Here is a 25,455-nt window from a genome sequence, read left to right on the forward strand (position 1 = left end):
TACTGACTTCTTCGAGACGTGCGGGATAAGCTTCTTAAAATTGGGATTGGTGCTGTGCAGAATTATTCCGAATGAATGGTTGATTTGCATTTTTTCGATGATGATTTAAATCATTCAAAACAATTAAGATTTAACTCTTTACGTTTAAGGCGACGTTTAAGTTATGATTTGAATGATTCCGAATGAATGGATGATTTGAATCTTTCTTGATGATGATTTAAATCATGCAAAACAATTAAATTCTAACTCTTTACGGCGACTTTCAAGTTATGATTTGAATCGTGAGTCAACTCTTGTGTGAGTTAACTCGTGATTATACTCTTCGCGGCGAACTTCAACTAACAATTTAAATAAAGAGTTAACTCAAATGTGTTCAAATCATGATTTGAATCGTGAATCAACTCTTATGTGAGTTAACTCGGAATTAAACTCTTCACGGCGCCCGTGAATTCGTGATTCAAATTATGAGTTAACTCTTCTGTAAGTTAACTCGGAATTTAACTCTTGACGACGACCTTCAACTCACGATTTAAATCATGAGTTAACTCTTCTGTGAGTTAATTGTGATTTGAAACATTCGTGAGTGCTTTAATAAATGTGTGAGCGACGACACTAATGATTGAAATCGTGAGTTGTAAGTCGCAGCACTCCCTGTTTAGTCGCAGCACTCTTTAACTCCTTGAAAGGAATTAAATATCCCATCGCTAGTATGGATATAGAGATCTTTGCTCTGGGTAGTCTTTCTTCAGTTTGGATATGTTGGGTTGCGTCACACACCTCCAATACACGACATAGCAGCTAGCATGAGAAGACCCTTAAGAAAGTACAATGACGCTAGTGCCCCAGATGGAAGCCACAAACACGCCTTGAGACTTCATCGAATTATTTCGGCTGGGTTGGATGTAGTGTTGTGCTTAATGAATCTTTTGAGAAGAGTCATTGGAATGAATCTTACGGGAGGAGTCATTCCAATTCGGAATCAACTTATCAAGATCATAGGGGAAGGCCATTACTCTTGGATGATTCAAGTATGACAGACGATTCAGAATCATTGATTCAGCTCAAAGATTCATCCGTGATTTAGATTCACCCAACACTAGGCGGATGTATGTTCCGTCCCTATGACAGGTTGACGACCATATATGAGGCTACGACCTCGCATGTTACGGAGTACTTCATCTTTTTCTGGTCTATTGGTTCTATTCTTGGGAGAATTTAGAATACAGAGAATTCTAACCTCAAATGTTCTTGATCAAACTTTAATTTTGCAGGCCAGAATCCATTCAACAGAATTCACCGTAAAGAATTCGAAGAAGGTCCATAAAAAGGACCACTAACCATGCTCTCAAGATGGGTGACGTATAGTGATGAAACTTTTTCCCTGCAACGCACCATTTCACACGAAAACACGCAGCGAATGCAGCTGTAACATCATTAAGCGAACGGAGCGAGAACAATGTTTACGGTTTACAACAACTTCAACTCCCGCAGCACAAGTAGAAGTGTGCAGGAGTGAACCTTTTGTTCGTTAAGACAAATTCTTCCTTGTGCACCATTTTTCGGGGAATTTAAAACTTCTGCCAGAAATTGTTACCATTGTCTAATTTTGCCTCGAGTTGAAAGTTTGCTGCACATTCTAAAAACGCTTGGGAAGGTGTGGTGACGAGTGTGGCGCGGTTATTCGCACGAGGACGGGAAGATGACTAAGGCCAATAGCTGCACACGACGGCGATGACGATGGCTTATCATCGCAATGCAAACAACTGCTCAATACCAGTTTCGACAACTCGAGTTGATTTGTGTTGTTATTTTATTTATTTTCACTGACGACCTCATTTTCGGTCGGCCCTTGCGTCGGTGTTACTTTCCCCTCGGGTGGGCAATTGTGCGTTTCCAGCACCTCTCTTTCGGGGTTTTTTGGGGGCGATTTACTCATTAGTGTTTCAATTTCCGAGCCCGTTATCAGCTCGACGGGCTGCAGAAGAAATCACTTCGATAAGCCGTCGCTGGAAACGTCGCCGTGACTCACCGGGCCGCCGCCGTTCCGTTTCGCTACGTCCCATCCATCCAGCGGAGGTTTGTTGTCCCTTGCAAAACCCCACTCCGGGTCCTCTATCTTATCCAATGGGGGGTAATATCTTATCGACTGGAGACCCGCACAGCGGTTGCTTAGGGTGCGGTCGAATTGATAAAATCTGTTCTGACCCGTCTGGCACGAACCCGCAGGCCGCAGTATGTTTAGTACGGCTGTCGTAGTGGTACCGTGCGGTGGCGGGCGTGAACATTCCGCTCACTCAGTCCCGTTGGCAAGCAACACGAACAAATCGGAAATGGTCTCAACAGACACCGGAAGCAGCTGAAAGGAAACGCTACAACTCGTGGATCAATCCAGCTGGAAACAACCAAAAGTGAAAACCGAACCCGATCCTCACGTTTTGATTGCCGCGACCGGGGGTATACCGCACACTGCAACACGATGGGCTGTTGCTGTAGTAGCTGTAAGTAGTAATGGCCGATTACCATTCAACGAAATGGTACCCACAACCCACAAAAAAGATGGCCACCGATACAGCGGGCCCAGGGCCGGGGGTGGATTAAATGGAAGGATAACGGTTCTGACCTCCGGTGCTCAATCAAAGTGAAACGAAATCAATCGTTCGTACGTGCTTTTCGGTTAAAATTGAACTGATTTTGTGTCCGCAGCCGATCGAACGGACGAAAAGAAGAAAAAAAAAGAACCAATGGGTCCCATGGCTCGATTAATGGTGTGATTTGATGGCAAAAAATAAACAAAAACCAACAACCACTACCAATGATCCGTAAAATCAGGGCAGTGCAACTACGTGCAATTGCATCCGGTGAAGTGTGCTTTATGCTACGGACCGGCTTTCAGTTCCCGGCACCGTTTAATCCACCCCGGATTGATTGTTGTGTACAGCGGTGTTCCTCACAGATTCCCTGTTTTTTTGTGTTATTAAAACCCTGCTGTTTAATACTTATTTTTCACGGTTCGGTTTGTAAAATTTGCTGGTTACAAACAATCAGACATCATTACCGTGTGCATCGATTTTCGGGGGTTTTCGGGTGGTTTTGCGAACAAAAACCAACATTGCAGGGTTCGCAGATAAGCTGATAGGCATGTGGAATACACTAAGCTGACGATAGGAAGGGTTTGGAGATGAATGAGGTTTTTGGAAGTTTGACAGCTTTGTTAGAGTACAGTCTTTTCCCGAGTTACGCAAACAATGCGTGCCACAGAAATGTGCGTAACTCGAGTTCTCTTTATAATAACGTTTACACTTAGTATACAGAGCAAATTGTTAGCAAAATTAATGTTTTTAATAAAAAAATGTAATGCAATTTTGGAAAAATTTGCTATTTAACAAATAAAAACATAATTCCACATACAAAGTTATACAAATTGTCACAATTTTGAGATTCGCGTATGACTGTATAGCAGAAAAACTAAACAAAAAGGAGAAAAATTGGTCAAAAACGCCTTCCTTTTTCATATCAAGCATTTGTTCAGAGTTTCTATTAATGTTTTCGTTAATATAAATTAATTCGTGTAACTTTGAAGTGTAAACGATATTGCACCAGAATTCGACAAACGCAAAACTTCGAGATACGCGGAACATTTTTGGATTATACCGGGTCGCTATAATGGTGTATCACGGGGACAGCCTGTCCTGTATTTTGCATGAAGTTGTATATGATGCAATTTTAATTTTTTTTAGAGTTTTAGCCCCGCTTAACATATCAGTTACTGTGACCATGATCAAACATCAAATGTCCAACGTAGGTGGGTGAAAATTCCGAAACCAAACCCCTACCGGACGTTACGAGGGATTAAAGCGTTTGCGGTAGAGATATCGCACAGCGGAATGCTTCAGCGGAACCATAAACTTTGTTTCTCGCGTCAGACTTTGTTTCTTTCCTTCTCTGACCCGCTTGCCGGACGGTAGCCGCCTTTTGAATGTCGCAATTGGCGATATAAATCCAGAGTGCTTCTGCTTAATGTGAGCAATCCGTGACTCATACATGCAGGTCTGAAGAAAACTACTACTTATGGCTCTGTCTCTCAGCCTCGCCCATAGGTGTCACCAATGTACAGCTCGTTCTACTCGCTAGAAGGTTATAAAAGAATCGAACTGGCTATAAAAATTCTTTCAAATGCAAGTTTACGATCAAACGTATAACAATCTTGAGGTATTTTATTTTATTGGCAAGCGTTCAGTTGTCCATAAAACTTTCACCTATTTTGAAACAAGTGCTCGAAACCGAAACATGAAACGCTACGGAGCTGATTCCAAAATGACAAGAAATATTACGAATGGGGCACTTAATATACTTACTTCTTACTATATTTGTGCAAATAGTTATCAAATTTTAAGAGAATTAATTAATGTATATATAAGGGGAGATTTAGTAATATTTTATCAAGGTACAAAATAGCTACAAGAACCCTGCAATGAAAAATTAATCTCTTTTTTATGCAAACACTGTCCATCAGAATTCAAATTAAAATGTAAAACCGTTCTTCTTTGTGTACGAAGACGTCAGACATAAAGCTCCAAGCCTGCCAAAGTCCGGCAGCAAATAAAACCGTGTGGCGTGACTTTTCCGGTTCCAATGATACCCGTTGCATAATTATTCCAATGAAACGCATGATTTAAGAAAAAATAAAAGTGGAACAACGCATTGGTGTGCCGTTACGCACTATTACACACTGGTACACATTCCATCCGGGCCATTTTGCAGGTAACGAGTGAATGCTTTTACACCGTTGCCAGATTAACGGATGAGGCCATTGTGTGATGGCAAGCGAAAATGATGGATGGTAACGGTGGTTGTTCTTTTTTTCTCGCACACATTTAAAAAAAATACCCACTCGCTTTTATTTGCCAGTCGTAGGCAACAATCCTGCTGGGGCCGTTGATTGCGCGGTCGCTTGACGGTACAATTCAATCCGTGCAAATAAATCTTCTTGCCAGCGCTTAATTAAACGCCGCTTGGGGCTTGGTGTCTTGCATGCTGTGCCAGGGGAAAAGCACACGAAAAGATGACAATTTGGTTGCTTAATTTAATTATCTCAAACTTGTTCAGCTGTGTGCCAGTATATCCCATATACTTTACGGTTGCATCGATTGTGTGATATAAATAGCGTTCTGCTGAGTGATTCTAGGATAACACATTTTCTTTCATAAGCCGTTTTTTGGTACTGTTGAACATTCAAAGAACCAGTTTAACTGCCCAAGGCATATGAACATTTGGGAATTTTTAAATCAATGCCGACATCGTTGGTACCAAGATAAGATAATGTAGGACGTCGACTTTACTGGATACGACTGACCATAGCTGAGGTTTGAATGAAGAAATTATTTTGTAATGAAGTCTCTTGCACACAGTCTAAGGTGAAAATGTCCAGTTCAAATTGGGCATATTGGACCAAAAATCCACATCGATATACGCCTGAGATGAGATGAGAAGAGAGATGTGTCGTTGTGATAGATTTGACAAGCAACAGAACAAGAGATCCAGAAATGAGATGTTCACGCCATACTTGGGCAAATAGGATCACAAAATAACTGAAATGCAAAAGCAAAAGATTTTCAAAGTAATTGGCAGGTTGTGGAGATGTTTAACCTTATGTTTATAGCCTTAGACAAAGACAACTGCAGAAGCAGCACAGTCTTCAATGTTGACTTTAAAAACCTGTTCCAAATATTCTTCAACAGGGTAAAGCCGCTGAAGAAGATCTGATATCAAAATGGGTTTTTCGAAGGAAGATCTTTTCCAACAGAGTTCTGGGAATATTAGCACGGTAAAAAAACTAAACCAGTGTTAGTCGAGTATGTTTGACATATGTACTTGCACATGTAGACCCCACCATAGCTTTAAGGAAGAGAACGAACTCTCCAGTCCAGTGAAGAGCACAACCAACAGAAATGAAGAGGACTAAGTTACATTCTGATGGAAACAAAGTGTCTATCAGCCGGAAGTTACAACCGCGATAGGGTATCACTAGAAAGCCTATCAATCATATCAAGGCAGATTACTAATCACATCATTGAATCGCAGGCGCCACTCACCACATATTTGTGTTGCAATGGCAACATTCATTGAACAAGTGCCGGAATCTCAAGATCGTGCCCCAGTGCCATGACTTTGGTAGAAGATGTACGACCTATAGGACATGACCATAATTTGGGGAAATAATCAGAGTCTTTAGAATGTCTATAACGAATGTAAAATATCTGACGTTGTAAATAAACAATCCACTACAAAGCAGTCCCTAGCAACGATGCAACTCTCAAGTCGCCATTTTTAATCTTACCATTTGTTCCATCAGTTTCGGTGTGTTTTATTTTTAAAGTTGACTGTCTACTCAAACCATGCCACCAGTTTTAATCATATGAATGCATTTCTTTACCCGCTTTACCGGTACTTCATAAAACTAATATTTTGATTATGTTTATTTTCACGCATTTTTTTCTGCTGCTGCTGCCACCGTTGGCGTGACAACAACCTTTTTGTGCGGAGACAGCGGATTCACAGGATATTACACCGGTACCGGATCGACCCACAGCAGCAGAAGAGTTCCCACCAGCAACGGCATTCGGTGGCGATGACGTTGGTTCCAATCCGGCCTTTACCAATGAAAATGGATGAAAGCCGCCCATGATCCGCGGTGCGAAGGAGGAGAGCCAAAAGCTGGGCGTATAATTTAGGTTACTGAGATTCGTGTTACGCTTTTGGAGCGTGCGTGTGTGTGTGTGTTGGGGTAAATCATGCTAATAAAAGAGTTGGAATGAAACCGGACGTGACCTTTTCCTCATTATAGAACTGCAGATAAACCAGTATTGAAGATGGAGTGGACGGATTGTCATCATTGATAATGTCCATGTAAGATTTAATCTCATTCATTCTTAAGATTATTTCCATTTCTGTTGGTTTCTACTATTCCAAGCTTTCTCTCATTAATAAATACGCTTTATCGAAATTAATAAAACTTAAGCTTTTTCCAATTAATTCTTTCGATTTATTCACTCCATTTACCTCCCAAATCCTTCTCGAAGCCAGATCAGATCAGATCAGAGCAACACCTCACCACCCGAAAGCCTTTTTGTGATGCTTTTCAAGATATTTATTGTACTCGTCAACAGCTTCGTTGCGTTGCCTTTTGCCGACCATCGTTAACTTTGTCGGATTGGCCACCAGTAGCTCTTTCTTCATCGGCTCAATCACGGCACCCTTTTTGGTGATAACGCGCGGCTCAACCATCGCTGCGTGTGCTGTTTCCGGTATGAACGTCCGTCCAAGGGGAGCCCTCAGAGACGCCTCATAGTCCTTCACCGTGACGAACGGGAATGGCACCTCGCTGACCAGATGCTTACTGAGCTTGTCGTTCTTAAGCGCATCCTCGTTGATAATCACTTGATCGCGGTTATCGTCGCGCCGCGTTAGTTCCGGCGGTGGTTTAAACATCTTCCGAGCATTTGGACGAGGCACCTTCGGTTTAATGCCTGCACCAGCCCAATGGCCCCATCCGGGCAGGGTTAGTTCTACCGCTTGCGGAATATCTTTCTGGCGTTCGTCCTGCTTTTCTTTCGCAAAATCTGCCACTATATCGTCATCCTCGAAGGCTTCGGCAATCGTAAGACGGTGTGCATCGTTGTCCGCATCCTCATCATCCGATAACTCACCTGATGTAATCATATTCGGGAGGGCTGTTAGTAGATGCTTCGGCTTCATATGCACTACTTGGTTTAGATTGATTTCAGCCGCTGCTTTGATTGAGGGAGTCGTCGTTCTATCGATCGGGGTCTTTACCTTTTTCAGCGCAGTCAGTACGGACGGTTCATCCAATGGTGCACTCTCTACAGTTTCATTCATTTGCTCGTCTGCGTCGGCTAAGCTAGCCCGTTTCTTGAAACTCAGGTCCTTCGAATTGTCCTTCTTTCTTTTCGATTTTCGTTGATCTTTCTCTAGTTCCTTTTCCTCGTCCTTTTCCTCCTGCATTCTGCGCTTCATATATTCTAACTTATTGTTTAGCGCATCTTGGATAATATCCTCAGCTTCTTGAAACATTTGCTCCACAGTAGCAACGCTATCTTTTCGTTTCCCTTTCGTTTTTGTCTTCGCAGCAGTGCCTTTACCCTTTTCAATCTGCTCTAGATCGGTGTCTTCTACGCTCCACGTACCGGATGCCATGACAATTTTATCTTTTCTCTTCTTGAGTCGTTTTTTTACACCTTTCAGGTTGGATTGTTTAACAGGTTCTGCATCTTCGTTAGTTTCAACCTCCTCTACCGAATGTTTTCCATTTTCATGTTCCACCTCCGTATTTATCTGCTTTTTAATCTGCTCGATCTGGTTACGTTCTTCCCAATATTTGCGATATCCGCTAGAAAGTTTTTTTTCGTTATTAACATCCTCTTCTTGGCTAGCACTTTCCATCCACGGGTTTGTTCCGTTTTTCCTGCTCATCGACAGGTCCATTTCACCCTCCGACTCGGAACTGCTGTCTTGCTCAATACGTCTGGTCGTCAATTCTCGCCCGATGGCAAGCTGTTCGGCCAATTCACGCCTTACCTCCGTATCGTACTTTGCACGCACTTGAAGATTTTTGGCCCACGTGCCCGTATTTTTATGGCGCAACGAAACGCGCTCCTGAAACCGCTGTTTCGCAATACTGTCCAGCTGACGCAGTGCCTCCTCTGGGTTCTTTTCTTTCAACTCTTCGAACTTTTTTATCTGCTCCTTCAGTTTGTCCTTTTTCAACAGACGATGATATTTCTTACTCTTGATCTTGTTCATTCGACGACCCTTCGCTATCGCGTACGATTCTCGCATCTTTTGCCGGTTACGTTCACGTGCCTTTTCACGCATCTCTTCCAGCGTTAGTCCATAGTTTGGTGAATTATCATCGGAATTTTCACCCTCGGCACAATCCGACCCTTCGTAGGTCCGCTCAAGCTCTTCCATCTCTTCCATCAGCTTCGTCTTGACGCGATACTCAGACAACTTTTTCGGCGGAGCATCGTGAACCGTCGTCCCACCGTACAGCAGCGGGAACACCGTTTGCGGCGCAACCTGCGTGGCCGTTACGACCGGTTCCCAGCGGTCAAGATCTTTCTGCAAACGCTCGAACCCAGCTTTCCGTTCGATCTTATCCGCGACCGGTTTCTCGAGCGGCTGCTGGAGAGGATTACTTTCCTTCAGTTTATCCAGCTGCTTCACTATCGCTGTATGCTTTTTGGATTTCGTGAAAAACTTCACCAAATCGCCTATCCGAACTCTTTCATTTTTCGATTTAGATAGCCCGAACTCGGATCGTTTCAAGGAAGGTTCTGTGCGAGTCACCTCACGGATGAAGTGCGAGCCAGTCAGGTTGTTGATTCCGTCGATGAGCTTCGCATGGGCCGTTGGGTCTATTTCCTCTTCGTCGTCGCTTTCATTTCGGTCGACACCTTCGGGTAAGTTGTTTTCCATTTCCACCGGCATGATTACGTGTTTTATTAGGTAGAAAAATAGATTTTAACCACTGAGAAACAAAAGAGAACTTCAATTTCGTTTCAGACTAACCGCATGTTGCTACGAAATCACGTTTATTTACGTCTGAATCTTTTGACAGTAGAGCATTTTGACATTTGCACTGTGAGTCCGTCCGCTTTTACATGGTCAAAAAATTATAACTTATGAACCGTAAAAATTTAAAACTATAAATTCGAACTGAAAAATGCCATTTCTTTCATTTCATACAATAGGAATTAGAGCAATATTACATATATTCACTTAGAAATCCCTTCCCTACCTCTCTGGCGTTTGTAACTCGGAAAAACTCCATACTCAAATATCTTTCGGACCAAGTTATTCGTGTGCTGAACATCTGTAACTTTTACTTGTAGTAGTTCATATATTTTCACAAAAACTTAATCTCTTTAGCAAAGCCGCATCATAAAATGGCAGCTTGGAGTAAAATGCCAGCAAGAAGTGTTCCGTTCGCTAGCGACAGGGATCACCTTACTTCTCTTGCTTTAATAGTAACCATAATTACCGTAGCCGTACTGTTGCATTTGCTGCTGTGCAGCTGCATTCGCACCGAACATCTGTCCCTGATACATGAACTGACCGCCCACTTGCGGTTGCATTTGCCCTGGCGTTCCCTGCATATGGCCCATTGGATGTTGTCCCTGTCCGTAGAGCATTCCCATCCCTGCCGGTCCTTGTTGCTGAGGAAAGGACGGATACATTGCGGGCGAGTTAGATGAGGGATTTGAGACCTTGCCGGGTATGGAAGCAGCAGAACCTTCACCGCCCGGTGTACCGATCGTCGTGATCGGGTTGGAATAGTTACTATTCCCACCAGCACTATTACCCGTGCCCGACGGTTTATGGCTGTTGGCATCGGAAACGGATTTTTGAAGCGATTCCATCAAGTTTGCGATTAAATTCTGTGTGTCTGTTAGGGAGATGGCACTAGAGCCTGGACCACCACTTCCCGTTTCATTGTTCGAATTTGTTCGCTGCGAATGATTCGAGTTGGTGTCGTACGCATCGGTTGGTGATTTTGACCTCTGCTGCTGCGGTATCGTGGATACGTTTTTCGACGCCGCTCGCAAAATATCGTCGTAAGAGTAATCGTCTTCGTCCTCCGAATCTACGATCATTGTGCTCGGTTTTTTCTGTGGCGGTATTTGCTGCTGATGTGTTATGTTGACCTTTTGCCGCTGCTGTAGTTGTTGTTGCTGTTGTGGACGTTGAATGGGTAGTCTTTGTTGTCCGGCATTATTGGACGATGGCATTTGCGCTGGGTTTCGACCAGCAGTGGTTGTTGCGGGTCCAGAGGATCGGAACATATCGTAACTATTATCATCGTCGTGACCCGTATAACTGTGCTCATCCATATCAGATAGTCGGCTATCGATATCTCGTCTTTTTCCATTATCACTTCTGCTGTTTCTTCCATCGCCTGGCGGGTTGTTGAAAGCATCGAAATTCACATAACGACGCAGCCGCTCAACGCGGTCTGGTTCAGTACGCTCCAGTTTCCGGAGGTACGATATGAGATGCATCTGTTCGTCATTTGAAAGATCCTTGAAACTCTGCAGTAACGTCTGCAGATCAGAATCGGTCAGATTCTCGAGGGTTCCTCCCGGTGAAGAATTTTCTTCTTCCATAATCGGCATGCTGGAGGAAAAGTTCCCAGTACGCACTGGGATATCATTCTTCTTTTCGTTCAACCGAGCTGTTGTTCCGCGAGAACTAGAAGCCTCCGGACGAGCACGTTCAGGCACCACCGGTGCCTTCGATGGTGCAGCAGGAACTGCCACGGGTGATACCTCTTTCGGTGCCGACGAAACGGCAGGTTGTGGCAATGCTGCCATATAACTCTTCGCGTTAATGATTGTGTTTCGCTCGCGCGACATCTGCGCCATGGCGACGTACACGTTGATCAGCTCTTCCAGCTCTTCAGTGGTAAAATCGGCCTTGCCCTGAGCAACGAGCAACTTTGCCAGCTGCTCGGCAACTGCTAGCTTGTCGAGGTTTGTTCCACTCGCAGCAGATGGAGTTGTCGTCGGTGGTGCAGCCACCTCACTAACGGGCAGCGAATCGTGAGACAGTTCGTCCTCCGGTGCTTTATCCGGTTGTTCACGTTTGGAAGCCTCGTGTAGCAGTCGCGCAATGTTTCGTACGGCTTTTTTGATTGGTGCGATCTTCGGTGGGTCAATCGTTTCGGCCATCATGTGACCCTTTAACTTTTCTTTTACCGTCTCCAGAAACATACAGTTGTCCTCGTTCAGTAGCAGATCGTCGGCCGAATTGGCCTTCACCTTCTCCAGAGCAAGCGCCTTCGCCAGTAAATCGATCACCTTCGGTCCTAGACTTCCCAGGTACTCCTCGAACGCCGTCAGCAACCGGCAGACCGCAATAAAATTGAGCGGTGTGGTGTTATCCGCATCGAACTCCGTCCGTACGAATACTTTCTGGTTGGGACCGTAATAATTCTTGGCCCATTCATCATAATCTACCCGTTCGGGCGGGGGTCCACGGTGCTTGCTGTTGTCACCAGACCGCTCTCCGCGATAATCCTTAGGGGGTACTCGGTGCGCACGGCTTCTTGAGTACGCATCATAGTCATTATCATCACTGATGGGACTGCGAGATCGATGGGAACGGGAGGTGGATCGCTTCCTTGGATATTCGTGGTGCCGCGATGATGTTCTGGGTGAACGGTTGCTTCTTTTCAACGGTTGACCACCTTTGTAATCGTCTTCCTCCTCGTCAGAATTCACGTCGATCAGAATCGGAGCTTCAACGGTACCTGCCTTCGGATAGCCCGTACGGGGGCGCTTCGCCTGCGGAACCCGCAGTACGTACTGCTCTCGCAGCTCTTCCGTCCGTTCTTCGCCCTCCACCGGTAAATTCATCTTCAGGCGAATCTCTTCCTTCTTCCGGGCGATATCCTCCTCGTGCAGATCCTTCATGCGCTTCGTCCAGAACTCGATCCATTCCGGTTTAAAGTTGTGCTTTTGCGGATCCTTCTTTTCCGCCTGCAGCTCTTTGTACCGCCGGTTCCAGAACTTTTTCCACTCCTCCGAATACAGCGGATGCTTTTCCGGATTCTTTTCGTAGTCCTTCAGTTGCTTTGTTAGCTGAGTGACGGCTATGTCGACCGAGCAACGATACTTTTCCCACTTGTACCGTTCATGTGCAATCGCTGCAGACTGCTGCGACAGTTCCCGTGGCGTCGGTATCAGCTGTCTTTCCGGTGGGCCAGAATGTAAACTGCGCTGTGCACGCTGTCGTCCCCCGTTCAATGGGCTTCGTGGACGCTGACGGCTACAATCGTCATTGTCACCGCTTGATGAAATCGTCAGCATTGAGTTCGCACTGCTAACGCTTGAGATGGAATCTAAACTTCCGCGCTCGTCTCGCTTACGATAGCGTTTTGCTGTTTTAGCATCCCCGCCCTGAGCTTTAACCTCCACACCCGGACCTTTTCCATCACCACCTTGAACTTTTATCTCCACACCATCGGTGCTGCCCATATCCTGAAGCAAATCCTGCAGCACCTTTGCGTCAATCACATCGTCAAACTTTGGTCCCGTGCGCTCATCAAAGTGGCTACCAAAGGAGATCTGTTGGCCGTACTTAACACGGTTACGATTAAAATCCGATGCATCATACACGTGCGGTGTCAGCCGTCCATGATGATCTTCGATCGCTTCGCACACCGTTTGAACGACGCGGAAAAACACTTGTCCACCGTTTTCCAGATTATTGTTGCGATACGGTGCCAGCATCTTACGCACCGACGGATAGTGTTTCTCAAGAAACTTGAACCGATGTCCCAAACCGATCATGTGTGTGGTAATGCCGCTTTCGTTGTTGTTGTGGATGTTGCACAGAATGCAGCTGTAGAACGGATCATTTCCGGATGCCGTATCGGTAAGCTCGATGATGTATTCCAAACCCACCAACGGACCATCTCTGTATCCATCCAGTACGTTCTGTAACTTTGCCAGCGTTTTCGATGATGATGAAGATTCATTCTCCGGTATACCCAATGCACCCGCTGAAGAGTTCGTATCGGATGATACAGTGTTGGCTAAAACAGAAACAAGAAAGTGAAACATTCTTACAATAACGAGCAATTTAAGTTACTATTCCTACGGAGGACATTTTCGGAATGCCCATCACACCACCTACCTTTCGATTTTGTCACAAGCGAAGCACGATACTGTTCGGCATCGAATACGGCCACGTTCAGCCGGGCTTGATGCTTTCGACCCGCAATGTGAATCTGCAGCATCCGTTCACCGTACAGACACACCACACCACAAATGTGGCAGCTGTATCCGAACAGCAGGTCTTTGTTGCGTGGCGTTCGGCTGAACACGAGGGCTTCGGTGCCATCGGATAGTTTAACCTTCGCACCGAGAACATGCTGCTCAATATCCGTCTCCGGCTGTGGAATGAAGGAGGGAAGATGAAACAGAACTACATTAATGATTCGTACAAAAACAAACTGTCCCAACATGCCCTTTCTCGGTGAGTATCCGTACATAGAAAGGAACGTATAGCACTTTTTTTCATTGCACTATTTTCTTATGGCCTGGAAACTGGCCATAAATCATATGCACACACTTTCATCACTTGTTTGATCACTCCGTATAACACCATTCATGAGCACGTCCGTTGGAACTGTTTGGTTAGAGGGCACTTCTTCGGAGCTACAACTACCTCCGAGCCACCCTAGCCACCTGCACAAAAGGAATCATTTTACATGTCGTCAGTACTTACCTTCGATCGAGCAACAGTATCACCCGGACTAATCATATCATTTGCACTGTCAAGATCCATTTTCTCGAATGGAAACCACCAATGCGATTGAGACGATGGCGGCGCTTAACACTAGTAGTTGATGATGTTATCCGTTGGTTTTCCTGATCTTCTCTTTATCCTGTTAGTGGGGCAGTCACGCACGATCACTAACACCCCTTGCTTGACGCCTTACCGGAATGTTTAAGGCCTTCTTCTTGCTTTAGCTTTTCGGGATCAATTCGTTGGTGAAGATGTTGTTAACAACGTGTACTATAGTGAGTGATGCTCCCCATCGATTAGGCCCTTCCCTCACCCGAAAACGATTCTTTAGATCACTGGCTATTAACACTCGCACTTTGAACACGGATAGCACTGTTCACGGATAGTTGAAGAGAAGGTGTACCATTTCGATTTACGAGCGTGTTATTGTTTCTCTATTGTCTAAACCATTCCTACAAGCTCTTTCTAAAAATTTGTACGCTTTTTCTCGCGCAGTCGAACCAGCTAAAATATTTCAACCCAACGTGACAGAAAATTAAAAAAAAAGCTTATCGTAAGTTCCTCCTTAGCGGCAACAATGCCTGTTACACGAATGTGATAATCGAACGAAACTATTCTTGAGATTGTTTTATTTATTCCACCGTTACCGTACACGAGTTTGGAGGCGCGCGGGCGCTTTTTGTGACAAAATCTGAAAGGAAGAGGTGAAAAAGAAGGAGTAAACAGTTAATAGGTTTAATTGTGTCCAGCAGTGTTTCAGCTCAAATCATTTCTCGATGTTGCGCAAAGTCGGATTTTTTTATTGGAAGACAAAGATGTCGATGGAAAGAGGAATGCATCAAAGACAAGTGATTCTGTCGATGATGTGCACAAGTGTGTGGAGAAATGTTCTCGGAGCTTTACTTACCTTTGCACATTTACACAACGATTCTACATTACATTACACACTCTACGTAACAGACTCTACATGTGGACCTTACTACTAGTGATCACTACCAGCATCACTTACAAGGGTTACAACGGTTTATCAATGTCTGCACTGTAAGCGTTCGAAAAAGAATAAACCCGACGGATCAATCTTTTTAACCGATTGATTTGCGAGGAAGTAGTTTATCAGGCAATAAAACAGCTAACCGCCACGGACCGCAACACTGTCCATTAAGTATTGGAACTCATGGGACAGGACCTAAGATGTTGGACAACGAGTAAGAAGTTTCAGGATGGGTTAAGAAAATGCTCTAGCTTTATCTATTTGCCCCTTGACAGAGATGTAGGATCGATAATTGTTTGATAGATCGAGCGATTGCTATTTCGCACGTATCTGTTCGCCTGGAAGAGATTATGATGTTGAGACAATTGGAACGATCCATAGAATACGCTACGGCGAATGCAACCGAAACATTCTGGTATTTCATACGGTTTAAAAATCATCCACCAGTTTTTCTGGATGATGGGTTTTTAACGTTACCTTCCCAACAAGTTGTTTTGCCAAGTAGCACAAAAAACACAACGTTCCATATGGGAGGCTATAATCGAACTGGTTCAAGGCACAATTAATTAAAATCGTACCTCCCTAACCATAAACACATTCGTTTCACGTTACACACAACATGGAACAACGGTGGTACGCGAGTTGCAATAATAATTCAGCGAAATTATTGATAAAACCGATCGTCACGGAGCCTCTAGCGGCTGTACAGGCTTGCGGCAACAGACTGTCCGCCATTGCTCGGCTAGGAGATGACGCTCGGTGCGTTTCGTTCGCTCACTCAACCCGCAAATAGCCGGATTTTACGGGACAAATTTAACCGACCGATATGTTCCGTGACAAACCTGGTTAGGGAACGGAGTATTTTAAGTAGCTTTATATAAACTTACCTCTAATGAACTACCAATTTTCTTCGCTTTTGTACACTGTGATTACAACGCCAGTCGGCTACCATTTTTTTTCACAAGGAATGTCAACACAATTTGACACATTGCTTTCAACCGATTTCGCGAACCGGTTCACTGTGTGCACGAGCAGTAGAAAAACAAACCGAGATGCATTTTTATCTTTCACACGAAATAAATTATGTCTCATTATTGTTTGCAAAATAATCGTCGCCATAAACGAGGCAAACGGTTTGGTTAGGTGTAGCTGTAATTTTAGATTATTAATCATTCTAATGCTTTTGATCCGTCAAACATCATGTCCATCACCAGCGCTTCTGGAAGAAACGTTGTCAATAATTTTCTACCGCTGCGTTCGTTGTTTTGCTACAAGGCTGCACGAAGCTTTTGTTTTCACATTAAAATAGCCATCCAAAATGTGCAGCCAGGTCGTGTATTAGTGAAATTCATCGCGTTCGAGGGCAATCTTCCGGGTGGTGTCACTCGAAAGTGTGAATAAATTAGCAGTGACCGTAAAGTGAACGAAAGAAGCCATCGCGTATGGCTTTGTTGTATAAGCAAGGGCAATCGGGACTCACGAAACACGTATGTGGGAGTCACAATGACTGAACGGTGGAACATTAGCAATAGTGCGTTGCGAGGTGGCTTGGGACCGGGCGGCACGGGCAGTGGTAGCAATACGGGCAGCAACGGTGTTGGCAACGGTTGCATTACCTTAGGTCATCCAGTAGTAGCGGCCGGAGATGGTAACATCGGCGGGGCAGGAATCTCAGCAGCACCACACAGTACGGGAAGCACCGGCGGACCTACTACCTTCAGTGCGCCGAACGGAGAGTCGGGCATTTTGCGGCGGACTGGTCATTACCATCATCTCGGTGGCGCACCGGACAGCTTTGACGATCTGCTAGTGTTCGGGTACTCGTGCAAAATCTTCCGCAATGACGAGAGAGCACGGTTCATCGATCAGGGCCGGCATCTGATACCGTGGATGGGCGACAATCAGTTGAAGATAGACAGGTTAATAGCTCCTTTCTCTACCTTCTATACCATTTTATTTCTGCTCAACCTAAACATGCAATATCAGAAAACGTTTGTACCAATCAAGCCTAAGCCAAACAGTGCATCAGCGTTCAACAACATCGGCAGCACCGTACGTTCCTGCTCGCATTCGTCTTATTGCATCGCGCGGTACGGGTTCACTTGAAGTTTCTCCTCCGATGGAAGACGAACGCCGCTGAGGAGAATGTTCACAACAAACCATCCTCTTTACCAAGGCAATTCGCAATGGAGACGATTACGATGATGAAGTCTCGCAGTGAATGCGGAAAAAATAGCATTCCCGTATTCGATGACCTAACGGATCAACGACAACTTCGAAAAGCAACGTTTTCTTTCGGTGTGCGGAGTCACAATCTGTTTTCCATCCAGTAAGCGATCACGATCGATTTTGTGCCATGAACTCTTCCTTGCGGAACTAAGGACTTGCCGTTCGAACCGCCCATAATCCAAAACAGAAGCCGAACGCCTCGAAAGAAACAAAAAACGTACGTTATATCATTCATTTTTAGGTCTCAAAATAAAACAATTCCAACACAACAAGTAGTCGATCGGCGGCAGTGGTATGTATAAAAACAAGTGGTAAATGATACATCTCTGAATGTTTGATTTAATTCTCTACATTTTTTTCTCTATTCTTCTTGTGTTGTAAGCAAACTTAGAAAGCAAAAGATATCAAAGTGCCAAATCAATCTGCCATCATGCTCTCTGTCTATGACGAATGCAAAACGGGGGACAGTACGAATGATTTTACATTCTGCATCAAAGAACACATGCAACCCGCCACATGATGGACGGGTTCTTACTTTTGGAAAGATTGAAGCGGATAGCAAAACAAAAAAGAAAAAAAACGTTACTACCAAGCGTTAGCGTTCCGTACTGCACGATTCTCTCCAATTTGGAACAAACCGCGAATTTTTACACGTTCTGGCAATCCCGTTATTCGCTATCCGATTTCGTCTGTCTTCTGAGTTTTTGCATAGTCGGGCACCGGCACCCATTGAGACATGAAGCAAAGATCCTAACCAAAGTCCTCCCAGAAAAAAAGAGATCGAATAAATCGTATCATAAGACTATGTTCCCGCGTATCGGGACCGATGCCAGAAGACAGCTATTGATATGCATTTCTTTGTTTCCTTCTCTCTTTTTCTCTCTCGTTCTCTGACTTTGCCGGTGTGATTGATCATGGACCCGATCGAATACAGATATGATGCACGCGGTGCATTGCACGATCTCGCACCGTACGAGCCACCTGCGGGTGGATATCAAGATCGTTTGGAGGGTCTTACGGCGGCAGAACAGAAGGCGGAACAACTATGCGAAGAGGAACGCTACTTCAGCCTTTACAGCAATGAAGTTGAGGAGGAAATGTATCAAGGTATGGTTTCGTGTAAATATCGATCAGACGCATATAGAATAACGCCTATCCCTTATCCACAGACGAAGTTCGCAAACGGGAAATGCTCTTGGGCAACCAGGTGCCCTTCAATTACGATGCACCAGTACCTCAGGAAGGCGCACCCGTTGCGACGGTCGAAGAACGTACCAGCGCCGATGAACAAGATGACGATCCGTACAAAGTACCGAAGGGCTTCGAAATTCTTCCGGACATTCCATTGCCGGAGACCATGAAGGAGCACGCCATAATTGAGAAAACGGCCAAATTCATCGCTTCCCAGGACGCCCAAATGGAGATCCTGCTTAAGACGAAACAATCGAACAATCCGTTGTTTAATTTTCTTAACCAAACTGATCGCCTGTTTCGCTACTACCGACATGTGCTGCTTGCGTTTCGCACCAATCAGTATCCAATTATGCCGGAGCAGCAAAGCGACGATCGGAAGGGAAAGGGATCGAACAGCGAGAATGGAACGGATACCGAGACGAGCGAATCATCCGCACAAATACAGCCGAAAATTGTTGTTCCGGCCATCAAATACAAACCATCGGTGGACTGTGCCTATACGCAGCTTATTAGTAAGATTACGGGAGCTCCTATTCCGACAATGGTTTCGGAGGAACCAAATAACGTAACGGAAGCACCGGCATCCACACAGCAAACCCGCAACACAACGGACATTGAACACAATCCGGAGGGTGCAAGTACTTCCGTGGAGGTAAAGAAAGTATCCACCGGTTTGGCTGGTTTGGTTCAGTACGATTCTGACAGTGGTGACAGTGACGATAACGACAGCGAACAGGACCAGAAGGAGAAAAGGAAAATGGATGGCTCGAAAAAGGGGAAGGAGCTCGCACCATTCGAAGGAATTGTTCCACCGCTAACCATTCATAACATCATCGATCGAACGGCGATATATGTGGCAAAGAATGGGTACAGCTTCGAAGAGGCCTTGCGTGCCAAACAGGATGCTCGCTTTGTGTTTCTGAATCAAGCGCACGAGTACTACCCGTACTATGCGTATCGCGTGCGTCAGCGCATGAATGCAGGCGATCTTGGATTGGGATTACAACCTCCCAGCCCACCGCCGGCGAAGGTGCGAACGGAAACGGAGAACGGAACCGTGGTCGAAACGACACCAAGTCTGGGCATTAAAGCTGTTCATACGGCGGCCCCCAAGGCAATTCCCACACCGGTGACGAATATACAGCACCAGAAGCTAGGGGCACCGGTTAGCTTTTCACTCGTACGAAAGCAGAAAGAAGAGGGCGGTGCGGTAAAGACAATGCCCGGGTTAGGGAGCGATGAGGAAGAAGATGATAAAGATTCGAAACAACAGGAAGTCCATGAGGATAAAGAGCAGACTACAGAGAGTGACGTTGTGGTAAAGAAATTGTCAGACAGTAAGGAGGAAGATTCGAATGATGTTGGTAAGACTCCGAACGTCAGTAAAGACGATACCGATAGTGAACTATTTTTAGATGGAGCAGATGTACTGGAAGCAACTTCACCACCTGCCTGTATTGTAACACCTTCTGGAACTCAAAAGTCCGAACGAGAACCGTCAGATGCGAAGGAAAAACAGGCAGAGCGTAAAAAACGTGCCAATCTGTTCGTGAACCTCATCAAGCACGTCGAACGGAAGGTTGATGTAGCGCAAGAACCGACGGAAAACAATACGGCGATTGAAAAACCAGCACCTACTGAACCCACACCGAAAGAGGCTGCTATTAGTGACGCGGAAAATGAATCAATCCATTCAGTGCGCTCGACCAGCATGTCACCGAAGGAAGCGACTCCGAGTATACCAACCTTGAACGCCAACATAACCACGACGGTGATCGAAGACGATGATGACGATGACGTTGTGCTGGTGAGTGAAACACGGCCAGATCCCAACCCGCGGTCCCGATCACGTTCCCACGGGGACTACGCGTCCGATACGCAGCGTTCCGGCAATGGTACCGAACGGCGATCAAAGAAGAAAAAATCCAAAAGCCACCATCGCTCGACACGGGTAAAGAAGAAAGCGAAGAAAAAATCACGCTCTCGATCGGTGTCCCGGTCCGAACGATCCTGCTCGCGGCACTCGCGCATTCGCAAACGTAGCCGCAGCAGAAATCGTCGTGATCGCACTAGATCACACAGTCGATCCAGCAGTGAAGATAATCAATCCACCAGACATGGTGATCGTATCAAGCGTATGAAAAAAACCAAACGTGCCACCCGCAGTAGATCCATTTCCCGATCACAATCCCGGTCCCGTTCACCCACTTACAAGCGGTCCCGATCGCGTTCCAAAACGAAACGGATGCGAAAACGGAACGCATCCGTCGAGCGACATAAACGGAAGCATCGTTCGCGCAGTCGTAGCTCACGCCGGAACAGCGACAGTGACAAGGAAGATCGTAGCCGGCATCATCGTGCACAGCGAAGACGTGACGGACACTACGAGTACGATGAGCGATATCCACCGGCAAGAGCACGATACTGGGATTGTTAAATAGGTCGAAGTTTTGAATGACGCATGACTGATTTCGAATTGACAAAAAGAAATTTTGCTAAAAACAATTGCTGTAAAGTCTAAGTTAGTAGAATAAATTTGAGTTACCGATCATTCGAATTCGGTATTTTAAAACATTCGTACCAGTTTATTCCTTGCTGATGTTAAAGAACGGATAGAATAACGGAACGGTGAGCGGTTTAGAGGACTTCTGGACCAGGCTAAGACTGCGAAGCGGTTGTAGCGCTGGATAATTAAGTAAGTAGATGTTTAATAAGGTAATTTCATTTACTATCCCCTGTTTGTTGCAGCATTCTTGACATCAATCATCAGCCCAGCTAAAGTGAATAAAGTCTAGTACAACTAATTTTTTTGTATAATCCATCCTTTCTGACAAAATATTATCTTCACATTTTCTAATATAAACACACATCTCGGAGGCTTCGAGATACATGAGATTCCACATTCGGAACTGTCCAGATTCTGGGATATTAGTTCAATTCTAATGTACTACCATTAGTACAAGTTCTTGTTAAGTATTGTTTGTAATATTCTTACTGACCTCTCAGAAATTCCGAATCATGCCACCCGACGGTGTCAACTTAAATCCGTAACATTCGGTGATAATTCTATCAAACGACTTCACTGATAATGTTTCACAGTGCTACTTCGACCTTACGACGTCTACTGTAAGGAAGCTGCACTAACAGCGATAGGAATGCTTGCAAGGACCGCTCTCGCATTTCAAACCTCAACGATCGCTTTTCTTCAGCAGATAACGTCGGGCCACCGTGTAATTGTTTCGTAATTGCCAATCATTATAATTACAAGCATTGCGATTTTTATGACCATCATTAGCAACGCCATTATCGAGAGAAAACGGAGAGAATGATTGAAATGAAGGTGGGGAAAAACTGCGAACTCATTGCGAAATCAGCATTATGCTTACACATTCCTTGACCTTCGATAGCATGGGCAAGGGAGCATTGTTAAACAGCGAGACATTGTGAAATTATTCTTCATCTCGGAAGAATTTGAACACAGAACTAATGTTAAACTCCGAAGCAAGACGATAAGGAATTGGAAGTTTTTTTTGTTGTTGTTTCGGTAGTTGCTTAAAGTTGCTCTACCCCTCTGCCCGGTCACATGTGTCCGCGGGTCACGAGACATGTTATCACATATTATTTTGGGACGTTGAGTTCTACGAAGCGCACGGGATCACTGAGATCATGATTCGTTCAGTTACGTTAGGCTGATGTCAACCGCCATATGTCGGTGCTGATACGGTTGTCTAATTACATCACTCAGAGTAGTTCATGGAATGGGTCTTTTCACCTCCAAAAAGGAGAACTTTGGCCGCTCCAGGCCGCTCCATCATCTGTTATAATCCGGACGTACCTCCATCCATTGGATAAAACAATCTCGTGCTGCGGTAAATTAAAACTGGATTGGTCCGGTTCCGAGAGTATACACAGGAGTGTCTTTAAATTAGCGTTGCTGTATGCATTCACGTGCGGTTCTGTACCTTTCTCAGCTCGTGACGCTCCAGATTCCAGATTCCAATTTACACCAACGTTTAACCAACCTTCCTTGAGATCAGTTGTAAAGTTTCCTTTGTACGGTGAGGTTCAGCTCAATTGTATCCAAGAATTTCTAGAACTTCATGAAACAATATAGATATAAACAGTATAAAAAGGGAAAGGGCATTTCAACCGATCGTTTGGATTATCACCCTATATCATTTCGCTTATCTGTAAAGTAGAACGGTTCGCTAAAAAAATAGATAACCAAACATACATACAATAACCGTAGAGACAAACATAAAAATAACACAAATGTCTACTAATCAGACAATTCAAATCCCAATAGCAGATTAAGCTTATCATCCTGGTATCACCATCACCTCACTCCGGTTGCGAAGGGGGACGCCGGGTGTGGCATCTTTTTACACACGACGGCAGACATCGCGGCAAGACTAATCTCGTTGCAGCGGAGTGATTGAGTTCCCTACCCTGTCCGGTGCACCTCCCTCCCATCCATCGCGTGAGTTTGTTCGCGGGTGTATGTTACTGTATAAAACGGCAAGTTGCCTCGTGCCAGGATCTACAGTTCTTTACGGACCTCTGCCGTGGAACATCGTGTGTACATATGAGCAAAGCTCACAACATCTCCCAGTGATACTGACGTGTGTAGTGATCGGTTGGAACAATTAAGTGTCTGAAGGAATAAACGTGAAAAGATTCCACCATGAGAATCATTATTGAAGAGGTAATGTCCAAAGGTTCAGCTTGGTGACTAGTGATAAACATTTGAACAAATGGTTTACTGAGCATTGTCTGTGTTGAAATACTTAGGAATTTGCAGAAAGTACACATGGACATTAGTACACGAATGTGACTGTCTTGATTCTCCCCATTTCAGCATCCAAACGTGTTGGACGTTTCGGAGTTGTTACGCCCGGAGCCCAAGTTTGTCGATAAGGAGGTGTCCAAGTTCCGGGATTACACAGTGGACGAGAATGATCCGCTCAAGGAGCGTGTCCGGCGCACTTACAAGCTTATGCATACCCATCAAACGGTTGACTTTGTGAAAGGTAAGCCACCATATGAGTACCACTGACGCGGCTTATGACACTCCCTCCTATCGCTGAATTAAATTATGATCTACGCAGCTACGGAATTCCTCGAAGCGTTTGTTTTCGTCCAATCATGATAATCGCTATCGAATTGGAGACAAACGGTGCGCAAACCAGAACGACGCAAAATGTACCCATTCGGCGGGGTCCAACAAACGATGCAAACTGACCTTGCCGGTGGCGAATCCCCTGGCGAAATCAGGTCGTCCATTATGGCTTCATGGTTTCGCACGGGCAAGGCCACGAGAGTCGCGCCTTTTTGATTTGTGCTGATAAGCGACACGTAAGCTTTTGTTTTGATAGTTTCCGATAACGTTCGAATGACGCGTCCGGCAAACAAGATCCATTCGGTTTGTAGTGCAAGTGCGTGACGCGCGCCTCTCCTCACCATGTGCAAGACCATGTGCTCCGCATTGAGCGCACCACAATAAGGACGACCTTTTCCCAATAGACGTGCGATAGTGAGAGTGTTTGTTAAACAAGGGTTTTTTTGCTTGTTTTATTCCCCTTCCCAGGTCGCCATGCCGATTGGCTCAAGTTTGATCATTTCAAAGCAACTATCCGGCAAGCGCTGGAAAAGCTCAACGATCTAGTTGATGAGTCAGATCCGGATCTGGATCTGCCGAACATTGTGCACGCCTTCCAGACGGCTGAGCGTGCGCGTGAAGAGTTCCCGGAGTTGGACTGGCTGCATCTGACCGGGCTGATACACGATCTAGGCAAAGTGATGGCTTTTTACGGTGAACCGCAGTGGGCCGTAGTGGGCGATACGTTCCCAGTTGGATGTGAATGGGGTCCGAGCATTGTATATCGGGAGGATAGCTTCGTTGATAATCCGGACGGTGATAATCCAAAGTACAAGTAGGTAGAGCGGGAAGGGAAGTTGTTCCCAGATAAGATTGTTTCTTCAAACCCTTGAAATCTATGTTTTCTAGTACTAAAAATGGTATGTACCAGCCCAACTGTGGATTGGAGCAGTTGACCATGTCCTGGGGCCACGACGAATATTTATATCGGGTGCTGAAGCACAACGGAAGTACGCTTCCGGAGCAGGCATTGCACATGATTCGCTACCATTCGTTCTATCCCTGGCATTCCGGTGGAGACTACCATCATCTGACCAACGAGAAGGACGAGCAAACCAAGCAATGGGTGTTGATGTTCAAGTAAGTCTATCGCTGACATACAGTGAGATGAGCAGCATACTTATAATTTCAACTTTTCTTCTCGTATATCTTTTCAGCCGGTATGATCTGTACACTAAATCGACCACACTGCCGGATATCGATGCATTGTGGCCATACTATCAAGGATTAATCGACAAGTATTGTCCAGGAGAGCTGGCATTTTAATCGAAAACTTATCACAAAACCACTTTAAAACCTCATGTTTACAATTAGCAAGTGGCAAAACTTTTCCAGATAAATTGACGATTTCGTCTGCTCGAAGAGAAACAAAAAGCAAATAGCCAATAGTGAATGCAGTAACCTCATTTTCCTTGACGAAAAGGAACAAATGTTTATATTAAACAAAAACTGTGCGGCTCATCGATTACAATCATGCAAGACAACTGTGATGAATGTACAATTATTCAGTCCCGGGTGCTAATATAACCTGTTAAATCATTCAGCTCATCAA

General features: G+C 45.0%; 4 protein-coding genes across 4 annotated transcripts; 2 read left to right on the forward strand and 2 right to left on the reverse strand.

Annotated features, from left to right (window-relative positions):
* Positions 1 to 7,107: 7,107 nt before the first annotated feature.
* On the reverse strand, positions 7,108 to 9,507 carry LOC128709770 (U3 small nucleolar RNA-associated protein 14 homolog A). Its single transcript, XM_053804788.1, has one exon. It carries the CDS (start codon positions 9,505 to 9,507, stop codon positions 7,108 to 7,110), a length of 2,400 nt encoding a protein of 799 aa, XP_053660763.1.
* A 533-nt stretch (positions 9,508 to 10,040) lies between these two features.
* On the reverse strand, positions 10,041 to 14,370 carry LOC128707024 (uncharacterized protein CG7065-like). Its single transcript, XM_053801967.1, has 3 exons — positions 14,311 to 14,370; positions 13,717 to 13,975; positions 10,041 to 13,615 (listed from the first exon to the last, which is right to left on the reverse strand). The coding sequence occupies exons 1-3, from the start codon at positions 14,368 to 14,370 to the stop codon at positions 10,041 to 10,043; spliced, it is 3,894 nt and encodes a 1,297-aa protein (XP_053657942.1).
* A 2,455-nt stretch (positions 14,371 to 16,825) lies between these two features.
* On the forward strand, positions 16,826 to 21,182 carry LOC128719815 (protein suppressor of white apricot). The gene is made up of 3 exons (XM_053813453.1): positions 16,826 to 17,241; positions 18,486 to 18,658; positions 18,721 to 21,182. Exons 1-3 carry the CDS (start codon positions 16,826 to 16,828, stop codon positions 21,180 to 21,182), a joined length of 3,051 nt encoding a protein of 1,016 aa, XP_053669428.1.
* Positions 21,183 to 23,429: 2,247 nt separating this feature from the next.
* On the forward strand, positions 23,430 to 25,169 carry LOC128707042 (inositol oxygenase). Its single transcript, XM_053801988.1, has 5 exons — positions 23,430 to 23,450; positions 23,604 to 23,775; positions 24,333 to 24,678; positions 24,753 to 24,983; positions 25,061 to 25,169. The coding sequence occupies exons 1-5, from the start codon at positions 23,430 to 23,432 to the stop codon at positions 25,167 to 25,169; spliced, it is 879 nt and encodes a 292-aa protein (XP_053657963.1).
* The last annotated feature ends 286 nt before the right edge of the window (positions 25,170 to 25,455 follow it).

Source organism: Anopheles marshallii, chromosome 2 (genome assembly GCF_943734725.1).
Source record: "Anopheles marshallii chromosome 2, idAnoMarsDA_429_01, whole genome shotgun sequence".
Lineage (NCBI taxonomy): Eukaryota > Metazoa > Arthropoda > Insecta > Diptera > Culicidae > Anopheles > Anopheles marshallii.

Coding starts and splice junctions, on each gene's coding strand:
- LOC128719815 (XM_053813453.1), top strand. CDS start 16,826: ATGACTGAACGGTGGAACATTAGCAATAGTGCGTTGCGAGGTGGCTTG. Junction 17,242..18,485: donor AATCAGTTGAAGATAGACAG/GTTAATAGCTCC, acceptor GATCGAATACAG/ATATGATGCACGCGGTGCAT. Junction 18,659..18,720: donor TGAGGAGGAAATGTATCAAG/GTATGGTTTCGT, acceptor CCTTATCCACAG/ACGAAGTTCGCAAACGGGAA.
- LOC128709770 (XM_053804788.1), bottom strand. CDS start 9,507: ATGCCGGTGGAAATGGAAAACAACTTACCCGAAGGTGTCGACCGAAAT.
- LOC128707024 (XM_053801967.1), bottom strand. CDS start 14,370: ATGGATCTTGACAGTGCAAATGATATGATTAGTCCGGGTGATACTGTT. Junction 13,976..14,310: donor ATACTGTTGCTCGATCGAAG/GTAAGTACTGAC, acceptor TTCATTCCACAG/CCGGAGACGGATATTGAGCA. Junction 13,616..13,716: donor GCTTGTGACAAAATCGAAAG/GTAGGTGGTGTG, acceptor TTTCTGTTTTAG/CCAACACTGTATCATCCGAT.
- LOC128707042 (XM_053801988.1), top strand. CDS start 23,430: ATGAGAATCATTATTGAAGAG. Junction 23,451..23,603: donor TGAGAATCATTATTGAAGAG/GTAATGTCCAAA, acceptor TCCCCATTTCAG/CATCCAAACGTGTTGGACGT. Junction 23,776..24,332: donor AACGGTTGACTTTGTGAAAG/GTAAGCCACCAT, acceptor TCCCCTTCCCAG/GTCGCCATGCCGATTGGCTC.